At 35.7% G+C, this 21,578-nt stretch overlaps 1 protein-coding gene across 6 annotated transcripts in view; it reads right to left on the minus strand.

The window, feature by feature from the left end:
• ATP8B4 (ATPase phospholipid transporting 8B4 (putative)) overlaps positions 1 to 21,578 on the minus strand; it is a 384,379-nt gene that overhangs the window by 227,168 nt on the left and 135,633 nt on the right. For all 6 annotated transcript variants that reach the window (XM_056810175.1, XM_056810180.1, XM_056810178.1 and 3 more), the window contains 3 exons: positions 9,881 to 9,994; positions 7,735 to 7,833; positions 3,597 to 3,658 (listed from right to left, as the gene is read on the minus strand). In XM_056810175.1, the coding sequence (XP_056666153.1) occupies positions 3,597 to 3,658; positions 7,735 to 7,833; positions 9,881 to 9,994 (275 nt within the window). The remainder of the gene's footprint in view (positions 1 to 3,596; positions 3,659 to 7,734; positions 7,834 to 9,880; positions 9,995 to 21,578) is intronic.

Raw genomic sequence — 21,578 nt, forward strand, 5'->3', positions numbered from 1 at the left:
TGTTAGTCCTTCAAATTCTTGAAGTCAAACTGTGGGAGGAGAAACACAGAAGAAAAGCATTTCCTTGATCAAATGGTTCGGGGATATGATTGGGGATGTAAACTCTAAATGATCCCTCTATTGCAAATATTAATAAAATGGAAATGGGTTTTGATCAATGATACATGAAAAACCCAGTGGAATTGCTTGTTGGCTTCAGGAGAGGGAAGGAAGGAGGGAAGGGAAAGAACATGAATCATGTAACCATGGAAAAATAATCTTAATTAATTAATTACTTTTTTTAAAAGAAACCATAAAAAAAATTCTTGAAGTCAGTGATCTTGTGCTCACACCTTAAGTCTTTTCCAATCCAAACATCTCCAATTTCTTCAACTATTCCTCATATGGTATGATCTCTTCATTATTCTAGACCATCCAGATTTATCAATGTCCTTCCTAAAATATGGTATCCAAAATTCTAAACAATGCTCCATACATAATCTGAACAGAAAAAAAATGCAATAGAATGATCTCTCTAATCCTTAAACTTCACCATGCTACCATGGCATGATATGCTAACAGTGGAAGAAGCTTTCACATTAACAAAACCACCCAACTATATATTGAAGAAAAAAAATAGATTTAAGAAAACCCTCTCTGCCAACTTAAGTACTCTGCCCATTATAAACATCCCAAAATGCAAATAAATGCATAGTTTCACTTTTAATATCTTATGGTTTTTTCATTCTTAAGGAGTTGCTAAATTGCTAGACAAAATATGACAAGTAACACATCTGATTTTTGCTTTGTGCACACAAGTGTTTACTTCTTTCTAATTGTGTGAAACTTCAAGAAGAAATTATCTGAGAAAGAACTAATAAGTAGCTCTGGAGATGAAAGCATAAATAGGAAAATATTTTTAAAGGTTATGCAAGATAAAAGGCTTGAGCAAATGTGTAATATGGGATGTGTTCCACAGTAGGCTGATGGTTAAAACTGATAGGAAGTTTAATAGCATCAAAGAAATATCTTGCCTGAGAGAAGGTTATAAAATTACAAAAACAGAGGAACATCTAATATTAGAATATTTGATAACAAAAGGATTTCAGATAAGAATCACTTTGGCAAATTAAGATATTAGAAACCTGTGAAGAAAAGGAGAATGTATACAGGAGTCTCCCAAAAAATCAATTAAACCATGCAAATTTTGTAATATAGATTAAATGAGATGATCATCCTTATACTACCTATCTCACATGGATATTGTGGTACATAAAATAACATGTAAATGTGAAATTTTATCATTATCATAATCCCAAATTATATATCATTGCCAAGGAATGCCTTCAAAATATATGTGGAAATTAATTACATGAATGAAAGTTTACATTAAAAAATTACTGTGCAACTACTTTACCCTTTTTCTCATTTATTAGGCAGCATAATCTAGTGAAAAGAGCACAGGATTGAAAGTCAAGACATAGGATCAATTCCTTGGGTTAAACTAATATTTTGATATCAACTTACTCTGTGACCTTCATCAAGTCACTTAGCCAGTCTAGACCTTAGTTTATTCATCTGTAAAATGAGAGAGCTAGACCAGATCTCCCCTAAGGTATCTTTCCACTTAGAATTCTTTTATTAACCCAACTTTTGACTGCAAACAATTAGATGGACTGTCAGCTGTAGGATTAGATCTCTTCCTTTAGAGTAGTCACCGTCTGTCACAGTCTTCAATGAAAGACTTAGGAAGATCAGGACATACAACAAAACTTCCTCAAGCAGTCTCATCAAGTCAACAATAAAAATAATTAACACAGGAATATTAATATTAATATAGTCTCATTGGACAATAAGACTAAGGGAAACTACCCATTCAATGCTAACACTATATATGGCTCAAATAAGTATTTTTAGACTTTATTAAGTGGGCCACCACAGCTAAAAAGGCAGCACAAAGTGGTACCTGGGCTGGCCTTCAGGTAGCAGATGTAGTTCATCATTAGAGTTTTACTTGAAGCCTTTCTACCTCGATAAAACCTAATAGAGCTTAATATCCACTGGATAATCTTTGAGAACCCAGAATCATCTTCACACTACATTGAGGCAGCATGAATTGCTTGCTACCTAGAAAGCCTGTATCTTTTATACCAATATTTTCCTGTGAGAGTACAGTGTTGGGAACATTATCATCTTAGAAGAATCAAAATTGAAGATGAGTCAAAGGGCAATAGAAAGATGCACATAGCAGATATTTGGATATTGTAGAATATTCCCAAGATAACTTTCAGTCAGGAACTGGCATATGAAAAAAAAACTTGGAAAGGAGTTGGGCTATTCATATTATGAGAACAAGAAATAGACTAAGTCTATTCAGATAGGGAAGATTCTCAGCATATTGGATAGATCATATATAGAGAAATATAGATGAGAATGGCACAGAATGAATAGGCATGGAGAGACTGTTATCTATGTCAATGAAGGCAGTACCTACTCTAAAGAAATCATGAAGTAGGCAACACTAAGCTCACTCATTTTGCAATCGGAAAATATCTACCATCACAGTTCATTTATAGCATCATTTCTCTTCAACAACTGCCATATTTGTAGTCAAAATCATTTTAAGTTTTTTTAATTTTAATATTTTTGTGTCTTTTCTAAAATCTGAATAGACAACTAGTCCCAGAATCAGTGAAAGATCACTTGTGCCTTCTATCGGTCTATCTCCCATTGAAAGATGATACATTTCATCCAATGATGAATTATTCCCATTTTACTATTTATTGCCAATGATTTTTGAGGTCACCTTAATTAATGCCTTGGTCTTTTTCTTGTACATATTTTGTTATACATTATTCCCTCTGAAATCCATATTATTAGAACTGTCATACTGATCAACTATCCATTGGTCAATCAGAATGACAGCCAGGCTGCAAGTAATTTATTATATTTAGAATTTATGTATATTAAGTAAGTCTCTTAGAGATATCCTTTGTTTGTTTTAAAGAAAGTAAATTTAAAATATTTTAGTTTATTGGAAAGTCTACAAATAATATAATTCTAATACAAGAGGAAATTTTAAAAATCATGGGTTACTTTATGTGTATCTTTCTTAACTATTATGAGTGACACTAAATAATACATTGGAAAGAAAATTCTTATTTTGAAATTTTAGTTTTTTGATGTACTGAATATCCTCTCAAGAAATATTTTTACCCATAAATTAATACATAAATTCATTTGCTGAAAAAAATATGTTCTGAATACCAACTGTACTTTTCCACAATTGTTGTGAGGCTTAAGTGGGAAAATGTTTGTGAAGTGCTTTTCAAAATTTAAAGCACTATATAAATGTCAGTATTATGATGATGATGAAATCAATTCTACATAACTTTGATTTCTAAACATTGAAAACAGCAAGCAAGATTGTACAGAAGTCATATAGGTGGAGTATCAAAGACACTAAAGAAAAAAAGGCATAATTTAATGCCACTTTATAAAAATCATCAGTCAAAGGGGAAATTTGTCTGTTGTTCAAAAAGGAAAGTCACAGAACACCACTTACTGATTCCCTCTCCCCCAAATCATAAGAATAACAAGAGGAATACACTTCTTACCTGCCATTGATGAGTACTTCAGAAAGTCGATTATTCACCTGGTTATCACTCTTATGACGGAACTGCAAGTGCAAAATGTTTATGAAAAAAATCATTGAAATCACTTTCTTCTGTCCAAAAAAATATATACTTTGGAGATACTTGGGCTCACAGTTCAGAAATGCCACAGACCCTCTTACATAAGCAACTCTCCACATAAACTAGCATCTTGCCTACAAAGTTCAGTTCTGGGTGTTGGCAACTAAGAGAATTAACCATACATTTTCTTCCAATTCACAGGTTTGGAGTTGACTATTGATTCTGCACGGTTATAGGAAAAACACATTCAATTTTGAATCCTCTAACTAAGATGGAAGTTTCTCATTTCTTCACATATGTACTCAATACTTTGCTTTATTAAAACATTATTTGCTGAATAACATTTGATCATCATTCTGTTTTATGAATTTCTTTGAAGTTGAAAAAATATTTATATCATGAGTTTTAGATCCAGAAAAGTTCTAATTGATATAAATGAATTTATGTGTTATCAAACATTAGTGGGAAAATACAATGTTCAATCTGGGATTATATCTTTAAACCTGAGTGATTTTATTTCCTATTGTATTCCTAAACACCATAAATTACAGAGTTAATCATAAAATTTTGAAGTGCACCAAAGCTCATCAGTGTAGTCCAGATCTCCCACAACTCTGGAACCCTTCAAATTATTGTCATTCCCTTGTTAGTTAGGGAAACCTGAAAATTACCTGGAAGCTTTAATAAATCTCAAAGATACTTAGCAATCCTGAAGTAGGAGGAGCTGGTAACCTTTTCCCTGTGTACCTATTAATTAAACAAAGGTAACTGACCCCTCCCACTAATTCTCCCTGCAGTCCCTGCAATCACATATGCAATAAAGATTGCATTAAATAAAAAACCTGCATTAATTTGCCTGTAGTAAGCCAACATGGGCAGTATCTCATATGCAATATCCATGAGCAGATGGATAATACCCAGTATAAAAATTAGCATTGCATGTAGTATAGCTAAAAAAATTGATCACCACATTTCTGGGGAATATATGAAGTATGAATTATATATAATCTATGATTAGGTACTATCTGTTGACATTTGTAACTGCTTTATATAACACCAATGGAGTGTCTTGGCACTTCTATGGCAAAATACTGTCATTTCTGCACCTTTAGCATTCTGAGACACACTAGCCTACAATTCCTGGCCAGAAGTATAGATAACTGAATGTCATCATCTTCAGCTCCTAATGAGGCAGATTTTTTAGGTGGTCTCCATTTTCTTAAGGGACTTCATATTTGGCATATTAAGCAGGAAAAAGATAGAAGGTGATCTCTGGTTTCAGCCTTCCTTTTTCCTTCTGTCACAAAAGAGAGCAAGGCAATCTTTGCATGTGTCTCTACCCTTCAGTAACTATCAAAATGCAATTTCCTTTTCTTCTAGATCTCAATTGACATCTCCATATGGATCTAAAATTATATCATAGCATGGAACTATGTACATGGCAGAAACTTAATAAATGTTTATTGAATCATTGAAGCCAACTTGAGTACCTAGAGACTCTTACGGGTCATTTGATTGCCCACATCCAATGAGAATTTGTAAATGATCTCACAATAAAGGTTAGTTAGGAATATGCCAGTGAAAATGCCAGGTTATGTTCTTGGAATCAAACATTTTTGGATCTGGAAGGGACCTTAAAAGTCATTTTGCTCAACTCCCTTATTTTGTCAGTGAGAAACCTAAGGTCCAGATTGGGTGAACATATTGTTCTAGTGATAGAAAGTGGCAGAGCAGGTCTTCTGACCCCAAATTCAATATTTTTACCACCACAGCACAGCATGTACGACCCTCTAGAGTAAGCAGATCAACTTTATAAGACTAATTACTTCATTTCTGATCAATGGGATCCATTTCACAAAGATTTTTTTTCAGATTAATAAATGGAGCAAAAAAAAAATTAGAAATCCTCTTAGGTAGAATAGGGGTTAAGTTCTAATCCTCTTTCTTTTGGCTTTTCCCCCTCTATTTCTTGAACTTTTCCATATTTCTCATTCCCTGATCATGACTCCTCCTGCCAACTCCAAGACTGGTACAATTCTGTCTACTTCCGAAAAAATTTTTAAAGACAGAATCTGTAATTTCTGAAACCTTTTCTTATTAATTTTTAAGTACAACCTAGCCTTAATCACTACTCCCCTCCCCCAGTTCAGAGATAAACATACAAAGACAAGAGGTTGTCTCTAAGTTTCTATTCACCTCTAATTTTTCCTTTTTTTTTCATTCTCTACTATGTCATTCTTATCTCATTTACTCCTAAAATCAGAAAAAGAGCTCAAAAGAAAAGGGTCATTTGTGTCTCTCTTATGAAAGCATTCCAAGATAAATAAATATTAATAATATAGAACAATGATACATGTAAAACCCAGTGGAATTGCTCATAGGCTCCGAGAGGGGGAAAGGAGGAGGTGAGGGAAAGAGCATGAATCATGTAACTATGAGAAAATATTCTAAATTAAACAAATAAATTAATTAATTAAAAAAAAAACTTGTTTCATTGGTTGCCTTAGCCAAAACATCTCATCAGCTGGTAGTGGCCAACCTGCTAGTGATAATCCTCTCCATAACTAGATGGGAAGATTCAAGTCCTTCATCAGAACCATTCTTGAAACTTTCCATCATAGTAGAACTTGCCAGGGCTATACCAGATCCCTGGTGTAGACTTCAAGAGACCTGCTTCATTTTCACATTTTGAGAAGGTCTCAGAGTATGGCTTTTTGAAGACAATTTTAAGAAATAAAAAGTGAAACTCTAAATGGAATTAAAATGTCCTGTCTGTTAGCTCAGAAATGAAGAAAAGAAATTTAAGCCTCGGAAAAAAAGGTTTCATCATGGCAACTGATACTTCACTCATAGTCATTTCATATTTCTCTTAACAATTCCCTTTTTTCAGACTCTCTAATGATACCAGATGAGAGAACTTTTGGTAGTTGCCAGTTTCCTTCTCTCTAATACATTATATTTCTGAATAGACTCAATCAAGGAAGAAGTACATATACAAAAAAAAGTTCATTTATCTTGTTAATAGCTTAAAAGTTTAGCATCTAATTTAGCAATTTTCTCTAAAAGCAGATTTCTCAATATATGAATCCCACTCCCAACTCCTTTCCAGGGTCATCCCCTTCTACTCCAACTGCTCCTTATTTCACAAAACTAAGAAAGGGGAATTTTTGAAAATTTAAATTAAAATGACATGCATTTATTAAGCATTTATTATGTGCAAGATGTTGTTGATGTTATTTGTTCTTCATTTTGGAAGAGGACCAATGACATCACAGGAGGATGTCTTGACTTGTTCCTGAATTAGATTTAAGTGATATAGCATTGCACAAAGTCATCAGCCTCATTCTCTCTTCCACATACAACACTGGAGTTCAGTGACAAGATGAAAAGGTCAGGATGAGTGGTGACCATGCCATCTTCAATGTCTGACCAGGCTCTAATCATTCCATGGTACCTACTTCAGCCACCCTCATGGACTCTGGAACAAATTGTTCTCATCTGCCCATTCTACCATGGGAGGTTTTCATATGCTGTAGGTGGAAACTCCCCTGACTTATCAAGGGGTTTGTGGTCCACCAAATACCCTCAACCTAGTTTAGTCCATTTGCCAAAATGGTTTATCAGTGTGTGACTCCTGTGCAGGCTACAGCTTCTTGGAGTCACAGGTGAGAGCTGAGTGCCAAATAGATACCAAAATTGGATGAGAGGTCCTGCAAAGGGATCCACAAGTCCTCACAGGAGAGGTGCTAATCTTTGAACACTCATACTCATGTACCTCTAGACATTATATGTAAGATTTTTCCCTCTAGTACCCCAAAGATAAGTTTTAAAATTTTTCATCAAGACTGGAGTGGCAAGTTATTGTGGTGAAGTGCTGTATAGGAGTGCACACATAGCAAGTAAATAAGCCATACTGTATTCATTTCTATTCAATAAACATTAGGCACCTATAGTGTCCAGCATATGCTCTAGACACTAGGAATAAAAATGAAATAGCCCCTAGAAGTCCAAGAGATTTATGTTTTACTTCTGTATGGATGGCTCCAGGATAAATACTCACATAGTCATCAGTGGCATCTTTGACAGCAGTAATAGTTAACACCAAGACTAAAGGCACAATGGTTGTAAACCATGACAAGGAAGAGATTTCGGGAATTAGCTGCAAGAGACAATTTTAAATGTTATTACCCTAAAAGTCACAGGATGTTATTAGCCAACAATTTGTATTTTTCCTCTGAGAATATAATTTAATAAAATGCAATATTGTCACCTAAATTTCCCTTAACTCAAATGAGTAATAAGAGGAAATTACAAGTTACTTTCTGTGAAATAAATAAGCTTTTGCATTCATCTGCAAACCCACATCATATTATTAAATATTTTTTAATTAACCTCCTAAGGGACTGAATTTCATAATGCATTTTTACAAAGTGGAGAATTTTCTAAAACTCTGATGAGCCAGTGAAAATTAGTTTCTTGAATGCTTTCACAACCAATATTAATTTGACAAAAAGAAAAATTAGAGACATTAAGTTCGATTGTCTTTTTTTTTCAATTTGACATTTTGAGCTTTAGATCACATTCCCCTATTCTTCCTCTCCTTTTCATTCCTACCCCCAAACATTTGAGGCTCTTTCTACATACTTCCTATGGGTGGTAGGGTTCCTAATCTAGAAAGTGAAGGATTGAACTAGAAGGCCTCTAAGGTCCCTACCAACTCTCAGTGTATGGTCTAAGGAGGAAGCTGTAAAAAAATATTTATGTAAGGGTTATCTAAGTCCTCTTCCCAACTTTGCCACTAAATAGCTGGGTGCCCTTGTCATTTTACTCCTCTTGGTTTCTGTTTCCTTAGTGGCAAAATGAGGGATTGCTCACTATGCTTCCTTACAACTCCAAATGACTTGATCGAGGTAACACAGCTGGGAAGTGTCTGAGGTCAAATTTGAACCTAGGACCTGGCTCTCAATCCACTGAGCTACCCAGCTGCCCCCTAACCTTGGTTCTTGAAGGTTATATTTACCAATAAAAAGTAAGCTCCAGTAGTTCCATCAAATTGAAAAGACTTTGTGGGGGGAAAAGTCTAAAGGTAGTCTCTATTCTTGCCAGCCACAGGTGCAGAAAATAAGAGGTAGACAGATTATAAATTAGATTGAATGAATTCATTGAAATCAAAGATGGAAGTTTTAAAAAACTAAAATATCTTTAGAAAAAAATTCATTTCAAAAGGGTCTATTTTTTACAGTGCCTAATATTTCCACTGTATTTGGGAGATGTTGAGTTTGGTGTGGATTTTGAGGGGGGAAGGAGTCCACACCTATGATTTAACAGGTATAAAAATTCCCTCTAACAAGGAATATCAATGCCACTGTAGTCTTAGAAGTTTTTAATCTGGGATACACAAGCCCCAATTTTAGCAGATCTAAGATAGGACTTGAGTTTTTGTCTTCCTGACTTAAAGGACTGCTCTTCTCCTCCCTACTATGGTATCTCTCAAAAATGAGCAATATGAGTGTTAATCAAATCACAAAACTATACCTCTTCATTTCATTTGTTATTAATAAATTGACCCATCTGTACTTAGGTTTATGCTTTACCCAGATAAAGGAAAGAAAGAAATTAAACATCACTACCCTCATATTAATACAATTCTCCACCACTAAGTGCTTTTATCAAATACATAGGGTGTATGATATCTTCAAATAAAAGCTGCTGTGTCTCTTCTATGAAAAAGACATGGAATAATGAAAGTTAGCAAATTAAGTTCTGAAAACAACTTAGTCTCTTTTTTCCTCAGCTCTGAAAATATTAGCAGATGAGGAAGTAAGAAAGCCTGGAGGGAGGTTATTAATAACAATTACTAGGGTCGGGTAAGGTTCAAAAAAAAAGTCAAGGCTGAGTTTAAAAGTGGCTTTGATACTTAAAATGATGAATGTGATGTTTTAATGCATTGCTGGCACTCCCAAATCCAACAAGAAAAACTGTATAATAGCCATGAAAATCTGATCTAAAAAGACAATTTACCTAATCATGGGTATTGTATTAATTGGATTTCTTCATGTTTCCAAAAGTTAGTAAAATAATTTTAACTACCAATTCAGCAAATCAAATTCACTCCAAAAAGCATGTATTACTGTGTGCAAGGAACTCTTCTAGGTGCTGAAGGGAAAATGGATTGTAAACCATCTGATAAAGAGTTTGTGCTTTACCTGCAAAATCAGTAGGAAAAGGAAATAGGCATTGGCCACCCGTTGAAATTGTTCAAATAAATTAATAGGCAAGAAGGTGAGAACATTGTACTTAGAGGTATGGATGCGGTTATTCTGAAAAAGAAACATAATGTTATATTAGTGTTGGCAGAGACACCCAATCAATCAACAAGTATTTATTTAACACCATTATGAGAATACAAAGACAAATTATAATGCACCAAGACTGGAGAAGGAATATTAAATTTGTGTACCACAAAGGAGTGCTACTAAATGTTTAACAACTAATACTCAAAAATAAAATACTCCTGGCACATCTAAATTTAATCTGAATTATTAAGTTTCTTTTATCACTTTCTTAAATCTAAAGAATCCACATAATAATTAACCAAGCTAAAATTTGTAGGCTGGCTGATTTCTGAAGTATAAATGCTCACACTGAAAACTTAACAATTGATTCAAAGATTCAAGCTGGCTCCAACACACCCCTGGTTCAGTCTTTGCCAATTTGTCTGTCAACCTTGAGCAAACCGTCCCCTCTTGAGCTTCAGTTTCCTCATCTGTAAAATGGGAGCAGGGCCAATGAGTTACATAATTCCTAAGATGCCTGCAGTTCTAACATTCTGGGATTCAACACATCTGCTTCTCAATAGAAGTAGCCTTAAAATATGTGAGCCAAACATGAATTATACTTGGACAAGATCATAGGATACTAGTACATTATAAGTACAATATAAAACTGGAAGAGACCTCAAAAGTTCTTCTGGTCTAAGCCCCTTTACAGCCGAGAGCACTGAGGATTAAAGAAAGGAAGTGATTTTCCAGTGGTCACTCAGGTTGTAAATGACTCAAGTATTATTTGAACCCAGATCATCTCACTCCAAATCCAGAATTCCCATTACCACAGACTCCCAAAAGTGAAAGGATAAATAACTACAAGATTTTGTATATGGTGCACTGCTCAAGGCTGGCCCTTTTTGTGGACTGGCTTATTCTTGATAATAGATGAAGCACAGCAACACACCTGGGACAGAAAGCAATTAGGTTGCAACTCCTCCACCTCTGAGATTACCTATTCCCGTATTTCTAGCGTGCCATTCCTGTATCTGACCCTGGTTTGAGATGAAGACTCATCAAGGTTCTGAAAGTTCACATATGGACATGGGAACAGTTCCTGATGATAAACAAGAACCAACATGCCCAGTGACTAAAATAAATTAGCCCCAGAATCAACAGAGAATATAACAGGCTATTAGAAATCTAACTCAGCTCCTACAGGGTCAGAGATTTAGAGCTGAGGGGGACCTTCAGCATCATCTAAACAAAACTCTTCATTTAAAGATGAAGACAAGCCCCCAGAGAGGGCTTAACCAAGCTAATAAGTGACAGCATTTGATGTGAATCTAGCTCCTTGAACTAACCCTATATCCAGGACACCTTCTGCATGTCATTCTATACATTTCTCAAGTTATACTTTCAAAGAACCTTATGTCACTAGGAGGGAGAAGAGATTCAAAAGGAGCCTGCAGGGAGGCAGTTGTCTTATTTTTCTCTGCCTAGTGACTTAATAATAATAGTAAATAATAATAGCTAGAAGTGTAGCACTATATAAATGTTTATTCCCCTCTCCCATTATATAGTTCCTAATATGTGCTAGGCACTGTGCTAAAGCACATTAAAATTTTTATCTCTGATTCTTATAACTCTGGGAAGTAGGTGCTATTATTATGTCCAATATATAGATAAGGAATCTGAGGCAGAAGAAGTCATGTGACTTTCCCAGATTCAAACAGATATTAAGTGTCAGAGGGGGCTGCATTTGAACTCTGGGCTTCCTGGCCCCATCCCAGAATTCTATATACCTTTGATACTTAGCTGCCTTAGAAGCCAGAGAAATGGAAATGGTAAGAGTTGTAACTAGTTACTATCCCCCTAGCTGCTTTAAATCACCTTATGTCAATTTTGTACATCTTTTATATTTTGTATATGTTTTACACTGGATCACTGCCTTATGTGGTAGAAGAGCATGCCCAGCTCAGTGAAACTATGAGCTATGCCATGCAGGGTTACCCAAGACAGACCAGTCATAGTGGAGAGTTCTGACAAAAGTGATTCACTGGAAAAGGAAATAGTAAACCACTCCAATACCTTTGCTAAGAAAACCCCATGGACAGCATTAAAATGATGAAAGATACAATACCAGAAGATGAGCCCCTCAAGTCAAGTGTCCAATATGCCCAACTAGGGAAGAGTGTAGGACAACTACAAGTAGCTCCAGAGAGAGTGAAGTGTCTGGCCCAAGCCAAAAGGAAACTCAGCAGTGGATGTATTTAATGATAAAAGGAAACACCAGTACTCTGAAGATTAACAATAGAAAGAGCCTGGAATGGAAGATTTAGGAGCCAGGCTAAGCTAGATATGGTCAAACAAGAGATGGAAAATTTAAGCATGGGCATTTGGGTGGCAGTAATCCTAAATGGGTGAGAATGGGTAAACTCATAGTCAATAAAAGGGTATAAAAAGCACTGGAGTTTAATAAGCACAAAAATGCCAGAATGATAGCTGTTCAAATCCAAGGCAAACCATTCAAGAATATAATAATGCAGGAATCCCTTCCAAATGACAAATTTTCCCATCACAGTTTCAATATATTGTAGATAAACACAAGAAATTAAATGGGAGTTTGGGGGGAGTTTAGTCAAAAACCACAGACAGCACAGAAAAAAGTTTAGAAACTCATTTTACTTACTTTAGTCTTCATACAGCCTATGACCAACTACTTAACCCAAATTTTACAAGAAAGTACTATAAACACTACATGAAAGAAAAAAGAAAAATTCAGACTTCTTTAGTATAAAGGCAGGGCCAAAAATTTTTATGTGCATTTTCTATATTTCAGTGGTACCATGCCCCTAACCCCACCCCTTATCGAAGGGATGGATACCTGTACTCTGCTCTAAGTTGCTCATTCTATGAAGACCTATAACACCTGGAAGTAACATAAAAAAAGAGATCATTCTCATCCAAGGGGACTGGAATGCTATCAAAAGATAATTGGAATAACAATCAAATTTGGCTATACAAAATGAAGCAGGGCAGAGATTGGTAGAGTTTTGTCAAGATAACTTGCTGGTCATCACAAATATGCTTTTTCAACAACCCAAAAGAAGGCTCTACTCATGAACATCACCAGATGGACAATAGTGAAATTAAATTGATTATATACTTTGCAGACCAAGGTAGAATTACTCTATACCAGTGATGGCAAATCTTTTAGATACCAAGTGCCCAAACTGCACTCTCAAGCCACATGTGAGCCACCCCCTTACCCCAGATAGGGGAGGAAAGAAGCGCTCCCATTGGGCTGATGGGAAGAGAGGTGGGTGATGTCCTCAGGCTCAGTGGAGAGGGGGGAAGGGAGCAGTCCCCTCTGAAACGCATGCCATAGGTTTGCCAACACAGTTCTATATGGTCAATTAGAACAAAACCTAGAACTAATCATGGTTTGGATCATAAGCTTCTTATTGCAAATTCAGACTTAAACTGAAGAAAGTAGGGGAAACCATCATACCATATAGGTATGATCAAAATAATATCCCTTATGAGTATTTAGTGAAGGTGATGAAAAAGATGTAGTGGATTAAATTTGGTAGAGTGCCAAAACTATGGACAACATTGTACAGGAAACTGCAACAATTCAAATTCCTCTTAACTAACACATCTTCCAACTTCTGCTTTCTTTTCCCTATGATCCACTTTTTATCCAGCTCCTCTGTCTTATCTTTATTATACATGGTCTAATCGTGATTTGGTCTACTCTTGTGGCTCCTTATTAAAAGGCCACTACAATCTTGAATACTACTTTACTTTCCCACTTTTTAATGCTCTTCAAATTTGTGTACTACAACTCCAACCAAATTGGACATTTGGACATTTGCTTAACTGGAGACTTCACGTTTCCTCTTCCTCCCATTTCAAGATCTCCCATATGGCCAGAATACCTTACTTCCTATCCCCACACAACAACACATATACACTCACATGCTCATCTATTTAATTCCTATTCATTTTCATGATCTACTTTTAATTCCTTCACTCAAAACCCTAGTGTTTACCAGTAGCCTGACATTTAAAGACCACCAAATTCTGGTACCTACCAATGTTTCTGGCACTATTTCATACAATTCCCTTTAATCAAGGCCAAATTCCAGTCAAATTGTAATACTAATTATTCTCTGAACTCATCTCCAACTTCTAAACCACCTACCATGACTTTCTAGACCCTCGATGCTTTAATTCAGCTTCCCAGGATCTTTGCCTACCTCCTCTTCAAAGCCTTCTTTGCTCCATACCACCCTCTTCCAGCTGTTATACCTCACTTCCTTCTCAACTGCCTTCATTCAATAATGAAGACCACAGAATCATATATTTAGAACTAAAAGGAATTTTAGAGATCATCTAGTCGAACTCACCCCCCTCTCATTTTACAGATGAGAAACTGAGGTCTAGAGAGATTTATTGTCATATATGGTTTCCACTTAGTGGTTTATGGACTCCTTAAAAGTTCTCAATGATGGTCTAAAGAGTTTCCTCAAAAAAAAATGTTAATGGTGCCTTAAGCAATAAATAATTGAAGTATATTGTGAGTATTATATTAAATTATTCTGGGGATTCACAACCCTTTTCTGTTTTTATTGTTCAAAGAGGTTCACAGAACAAAAAACTTGTGAACCATTGCTATGTGCTTTATTCTCCTCTTCCCTCAATAGATTATAATCATATTGAGAGTAAAGGTTATTTCATTTTTGGTTTGGGACTCCTGAAGATCCTAGTTAGCACAGTGACTTGAACATAATAATGCTTAATAAGTGTTGCTGAAATTAATTGAATGATGGAGGTCATCCCCTGACTATTCCTCAGTGGCCCCTTCTTTTTAACTTCATTGATAAGAAACTAATCATCCCTGCCCCTTCCTTGAAAACACTGTCTATTTCACAGGATTGATGTTAACTGTCCTACACTATTAAGAAGAGGTGGCTTAATGGATGAAGTAAAAAAGTACTCAGGCAAGCCTACTCCTGGCTGAATCAAACTGACATTTTTGCCAAAAAATAAGGAACTTCCTTTCCTTATGACTGAAATTTCTTTTTTTTTTATCTAAAGTATAAATATTTCCACTTCTCTTTGCCTAGCTAGGGTTGAAGGAATTGTCAAGAACTGGAATTAGAACACATTCATATTTAGTTGAGTCAGGAGACCATTTTCAATTTTGTCAACTCAAAAGTAGGATGACAAGAAATGATGTTCCCAGCCTGCCCCTTGAAAGTCTTTTGCTATAATGCGCCTCCCATAATTATCCAACTATAAAATAACATTTTTCTTTTTTTCTATCTTCATACTGACTAGAACATTTCTCAGAAATAGGTAATCAAATATGTTGTTAAAATAGCACATTCTGATTTCAGTAGCATAATCATAGTATATAAACATATTATATATTAAAATATATTTAATTTAACATTAATTTTGTGATTTGGTGTGTACTACATTCTGGCAAAATAGTACAATAAAACAATGAAAAAGAATGCTGAATTTGGTATTAGAGGAATCAGGTTCAAATCCCAGCTCTAATATTTTATGTGACCTTGGTCAAGTCATTATACTGCTATAGCTTTTTTTTTTTTAATCTACAAAACAGGAGGTTGGATGACTTCTAAAGTACCTTGGGCAAAAAGGTGGCACAGTAGATAGAGCACCAGGCTTGAAATCAATAACAATCACTCCAAATTCAAATCTAGCCTTACTTACTAGCTGTGTGACCCTGGGCTAGTCACTTAGTCCTGTTTGCTGCCAGCTTCATGTCTATAAAATGAGCTGGAGAAGGAAATGGCAAACCACTCCAATATCCTTGCCAAGAAAATCCCAAATGGGGTCACAAAGACTGAAACAAGTGAACATCAACAAAAAGTACTTTCCATATTTAACAATCTAAAATGAATTTCTCTAATGCTAGTGGGGCAAGTGGCTTGAATGCTAGCCAAGTAGTTTGGGAAAGAGAGTACCAGGTCTTGATGACTTTCTTTCTATATCAAAACTCTTCATAAACTGGTGCCTTTCTTCCTTTCTGTCTTCTTAAACCTGACTCCCCTATGAGTACTTTGTATTCCAATGGCACTGGTCTCCTTGCTGTTCCTCAAACAAGTTGCTCAACTCTGGACTGACTCAGATTTCATTAGCTGGCCCCCATGCCTGGAATCCTCTTCTTCTTCATCTCTGCCTCCCACTTTCCATGACTGCCTTCAAGCTTTAACAAAAATCCAACCTCTTGGAAAAAGCTCTTCCCAATTCTCTTTAATCGCAATGCCTTACCTCTACCTCCCCATTCATTCTGTATATTTATTATTTGTTCAGTTTTTCATTTTTTAATTTATTTTTAACCCCTTACCTTCCATCTTAGAATCAGTACTGTATATTGGCTCCAAGGCAGAATCACAGTAAGGGCTAGGCAATGGGGGTTAAGTGACTTGCCCAGGGTCACATAGCTGGAAAGTGTCTAAGACCAGATTTGAACCAAGGACCTACCATCTCTAGACCTAGCTCTCAATCCACTGAAATACCCAGCTGCCCCCTGTATAATTTTTTACATGAAATCTCCTGCTCTCCCTTAGAATGTGAACTATTTGTTTTTTGCTTTTCTTTGTATTGCCAGCATTTGGCACGATGTCTGACACATAGTAGGTAATTAATAAGTACTAGTTAACTAATTGATTCTCTTGAGATCTGAAGATTGAACTCTGAGAGATTATGCAACCCTTAGATTTGTTCTTTTGTTATGTCTTAATTGTTTTGTTTTAATTCCTTTTTCTCATTACATAAAACATCTGTGGTCTACCCAAATATGTGCATTTCTTTGTGTATATTCTGGTTGAGATCACAGGGTACAACTGAGAAAAAAGTTCTAGTTTTTCTCTCTACAAAAAAGGAATTTGGATAGAAGATGTACTTCCTCCTTTAGGGCAAAGATTCTAGTCTGTAATCAATGGTTGAAGAAGACATCTCTAATGTGGGGTTTGTTTGGGTTTTTTTACTTTATTTTATATCTTAATAACTCTATGGATTCCCCTAAAAGCAGATAAATTCCTTATGGGCCTAGACTTACCACCTCTAGACATGAGTAAATCTAATCATAGCTATGGCTAGGCATAACTCAGTCTGTTTTCTAGCAAGAAAATATAAGAGAAAAGGAAGGAAAGGAGAGCATGTATCCCTGAAGCAACACATTTCCAGCCATTCCCCGGAGAAAGTAGAGAAGAAAACAGAGGACAGGTTGATAGCCAAAAAGGGATCCCCTATCAGGACAGAAAATGTGAGTAGATTTTCTTCTTGTGCTCTTTTCCTGGTTTAGAGCAGGAGTAATGTTAGCTCTCAAGGATGCCACTTTGCTCTCTATAATTATAACCAGAAGTTGTGCCATGAATTCTGACAATAAAACCAATATCCACGAATACAATTTGATTTGTTCCATTGTGTCCAACTCTTTATGACCCCATTTGGAGTACTTGGCAAAGATATTGAAGTGATTTTTACAGATGAAGAACTTAGACAAACAAGGTTAAGTGACTTGCCCAGGGTCACTCAGGTAGTAAGTATCTGAAGCCAGATTGGAACTCACAAAGATGAGTCTCCCTGACTCCAGGTCCAGTACTCTATCCACTGTACCAGCTAGCTACCTCTACAATTTGACTATCAAATATCAAAATATGGAAGAATTATATATATGAACTTTGCCACTAACAGCTCATATGACCTTAAGCAAGTCAATGTAACCTACCTGAACCTCAGTTTTTTTTATTTGTAAGACGGGAGGATTAGACTAGATGGCCTCTGAGGCCCCTTCCAGCTCTATATTTATAATTCTATAAATAGTTTAGATTTTTGTTTCTGTTTCTTCAACTGCAAATGGGAATAATGGTTTTACCTCTCTCATATTATCAATTAGAGGGTATTTTGAAAGTTAAAAACCCTGAAATATATATACATATATTTATATATATAATTGGCTAATTATTTTTTTAAAACCTACATATATTCAAGAGAACTACTGAAAGTAGCCATGAAATGATGGAGATGGGAATGATGTTGATGTTGATGATAAGAGCTCACATTTATAAAGGTTTTATAAAATGCTTAAAAAACATTATTTCATTTGATTTTCACAACAAATACCAACATCATTGTTCAGTCATTCTCTCTGTGAGGAAACCAAGACTCAAAGAACTCCAATGAGTCATCTCACTGTTTGAGGAGGCAGCGTTTGTATTTGAACCCAGACTCTGATTTCAAACCCAGAGCTCCTTGAACCCAGGTTTCCTGCCTCCAAATACAATGCTCTGTCAACCATATTATTCTCTCTCCTCTCCTCCATCCCTAATTCATCACAAGAAACAAGCATCTAAAAATAGTCAGTATTCAAAATCTTTTGCATTTCTAATAACATATAACAGTATTATTAATTATATAAGCAAACTAATCTATTTTTAACAGCAGTTTACTTTTATCTTTAAAAGTTTCCCTTAAAAAGTGAGTCACATATCAGAGGATAAACTTAACCAGATCTATGGTTGTCCAGGGACATACTCCCTAGCAGTCTGTGAGTCACACACTATCCAAATTCATCTTGGTTTCAAAATGACTATTATAGTTTAACTAAAAGTTCATCTTCTTGCATTTGATTAAATGTTGTAGTGTCATGACCACTATAAAAAGCAACTGATATGAGAAAAAAAAATCCTAAGATTTCTCCCATAATGGATAGGCATATATGGTATTGTTATTTTGTAATTTGGTTACAAAACAGAGATGTAGTCCTGGCTGAGAATGGGGGTGGGGTAAAGAGAGTTGAGAAAGTAGCCTCTCAAAAAAAAAGAAAAAGACTTATACATACAAAATTAAACCACAGGCCACTGGCAGAGGAGGATGTTGCAAAAGCACCAATTGTGAAAGAAAGGAAAGAAAAATGTATGTGAAATGCCCATCATCATGCACATATGGGGCCAAATTCAACAAAGTCCTAAGTAATCCATATGCACAGTATTACTTTTTAAGAAAAGTTATTTATCAGAACAGCAAGGTGACTCAGTGGATAGAAATCCAAGCCTACAGGCAGAAGTCCAGGGTTCAAATCTAATCTCAGATATGACATAGCTGTGTGATCCTGGATAAGTCACTTATCCCCAATCATCTAGCCCCACCACTTCTCTTCCTTGAAACTCGTACTTAATATTGATTCTAAGACAGAAGGGAAGAGTTAAAAACAAAGACTTCTGATAGGAATGAGTAACATTTAGGAGTCAATAAGTATCCTTAAACCGTCACTAGATTCTGCCATCCTCTCAGGTTATAATGCTGTATCTCTCCTCTCTCAAAGTCCTACTAAAAACTATCTACATTTATGACTTCCATTTCCTCTTCTTTCATACCCTTTCCAACACCTTTTTTTAATTGTGGCCTCTGATATCACTCATCCAAAATTGCCCACTACAAAAATGTCAGTGATCTCTTAATTACCAGACTGGATAGTTTTTTCTTAGTTCTCCTCCTTCTTGATCTCTCTTCAGCATTTGAATTGTTGTTCACCCACTTTTCTTGGATACTCTCTCCTGTCTGGGTTTTTGTGACACACTGCTCTCTTCTGCTTCTTCTCAGACATGTCTGATCATTCTCCATCAGTCTCCTTTGCTAATATATCATCATATTATGGCCCTTACCTTTCAGTGTATCCAAAGGCTCTCTTCTAGGCTATCCTGTCCTTTCTACATACTGCTGTGACTTTATAAACTCCCAAGGGTTCAATTGTTATCTCTTGGTGAACTTTTCACAGATCTATTTATCTACTCTCATTTCCCCCTGTGCTCCATGTCCACATCACCAATTGCCTGTTGGAAATTTCAAACTGCATCTTCCATAGGCATCTAAAACTCCACATATCCAAAACAAAAGTTATTGGCTTTCCCAAAAACCGTCACCCCTCTACCAAATTTCCCCATTTCTGTCAAAGGCTCCATCATCCTTTCCAGTGTACCAGGCTCATAATTTCAGCATTATCCTCAAGACCTCATTGTTACAAAGAGGAGGTCCCCAGCTAGTCAATCAACTTCCTAGATACAAATATCCAGTGCTTGGCCCAGTGTTTGATAAATGTTTGTTGAATGAATTCAGTTGACTTCAAGTCTTTGACTTTAAGTTAACTCATCAATTAAGAGCAAACAGATTATTTAGTTAGTTAATTTGCAAGTTTTCCTAGAAAACCAGCAAAGAGCAAATAGGAGACATGATGGTGGGGAGACAGGATAAGGAAAGAAAGTGTTGAGATTAAGGAGATGGAGGAAGGAAGCTAAAGGAAAGAAGACACTAAGAAGCCAGCTTCCCAGTTCTGTTACATTCTACCTATCTACCTGGGGCTGGTCACTACTGAACTTCTGCTTTATTCTCACTTCTGTAAAATGAGAGAGATGTACTTACTAAATGATCTCCAAAGTTCCCTTCAGCTCTGATAAGACAATACTATCCTTCATAGTCTCATCATGGAAGTCTCATATGGAAGAATTCCACTTGGAAAAATTGGTTGGCCAAAAGTAGAGAACACATAGAGTTATTCTATTATTCTTTCATGGTAACCAGATACATTTCAGAAAGGGGAAGGAAAAAGAAATAGAACAACTTGTCTTTTGGTAATAATTTTTATGACAATAATAGATTATATAAATGTTTTATGTATGTTAATTCTCTTGATTCAAATCAATAAGAAATTATTAATGGGATTTATATGAGAGCTAGCAATTATATAATATTTTAGGGTATGTCAAGCGCTTTGCATGTTATTTCATTTGGTCTTCACAACAACCCTGTCAGATAGGTGCTATTATGACACATGTATTTCAGATAAGGAAACTGATGATTGCCCAGTTATAAGTGTCTGAAGCAGGATTTGAACTCAGGTTTTTCTGATTCCACATCCACATATCTACTGTTTTATCTAGCTGCCTATTAAGCAAGGATTCATGCTAGGCAATAAGAATACAAAAAAACAAAAAATCAGCCCCAGGCCTCAAGAAGTTTATATCCTAGTAGATATATGCAACATATAGACATAATTACAAAGTAATTTAAGGATGGGGAGAAAGCACATTAACAACTGAGGGGATGAGGGAAGGCACTGAACTGGAGATGGTACCAAAGCCTCATCTCAAAGGGAATGTGAAAATTACTCAGAAACTAATGACAGCTTAAGAATTCACCAAATATGTCTAATCACTGGATTAAGCAGCTCCATCTCATTTTGGTTTTGATCCAAAATCTGCTTTTGCGTGTGCACAATTAACCCCAAGGCCAGGACCTCCACAATGTGTATTATGTTATAGCAGGACTATTTTGCCTTCCAAATGAGTTGTTGGAAAAATTTGATTGCTTAACTTTCTGTGCCTAATATAATTTCAAATGCAATCAAGTGGGTAAGTATTTCAATTAAGAAAGAGGAATGTGACAACATCTGATGACAACACAATCATGAGATCATTATGGGGAATGGGTATTAGCCACAAAGAATAGGGATATGAATGGGGAGTTTATTGTTTGATATACAAAATATTCTCTCCAACAGGGTCCTTGATGATTTTTTTGTGTCATGAACTCCTGTGGC

This window comes from Monodelphis domestica, chromosome 1 (genome assembly GCF_027887165.1).
Source record: "Monodelphis domestica isolate mMonDom1 chromosome 1, mMonDom1.pri, whole genome shotgun sequence".
NCBI lineage: Eukaryota > Metazoa > Chordata > Mammalia > Didelphimorphia > Didelphidae > Monodelphis > Monodelphis domestica.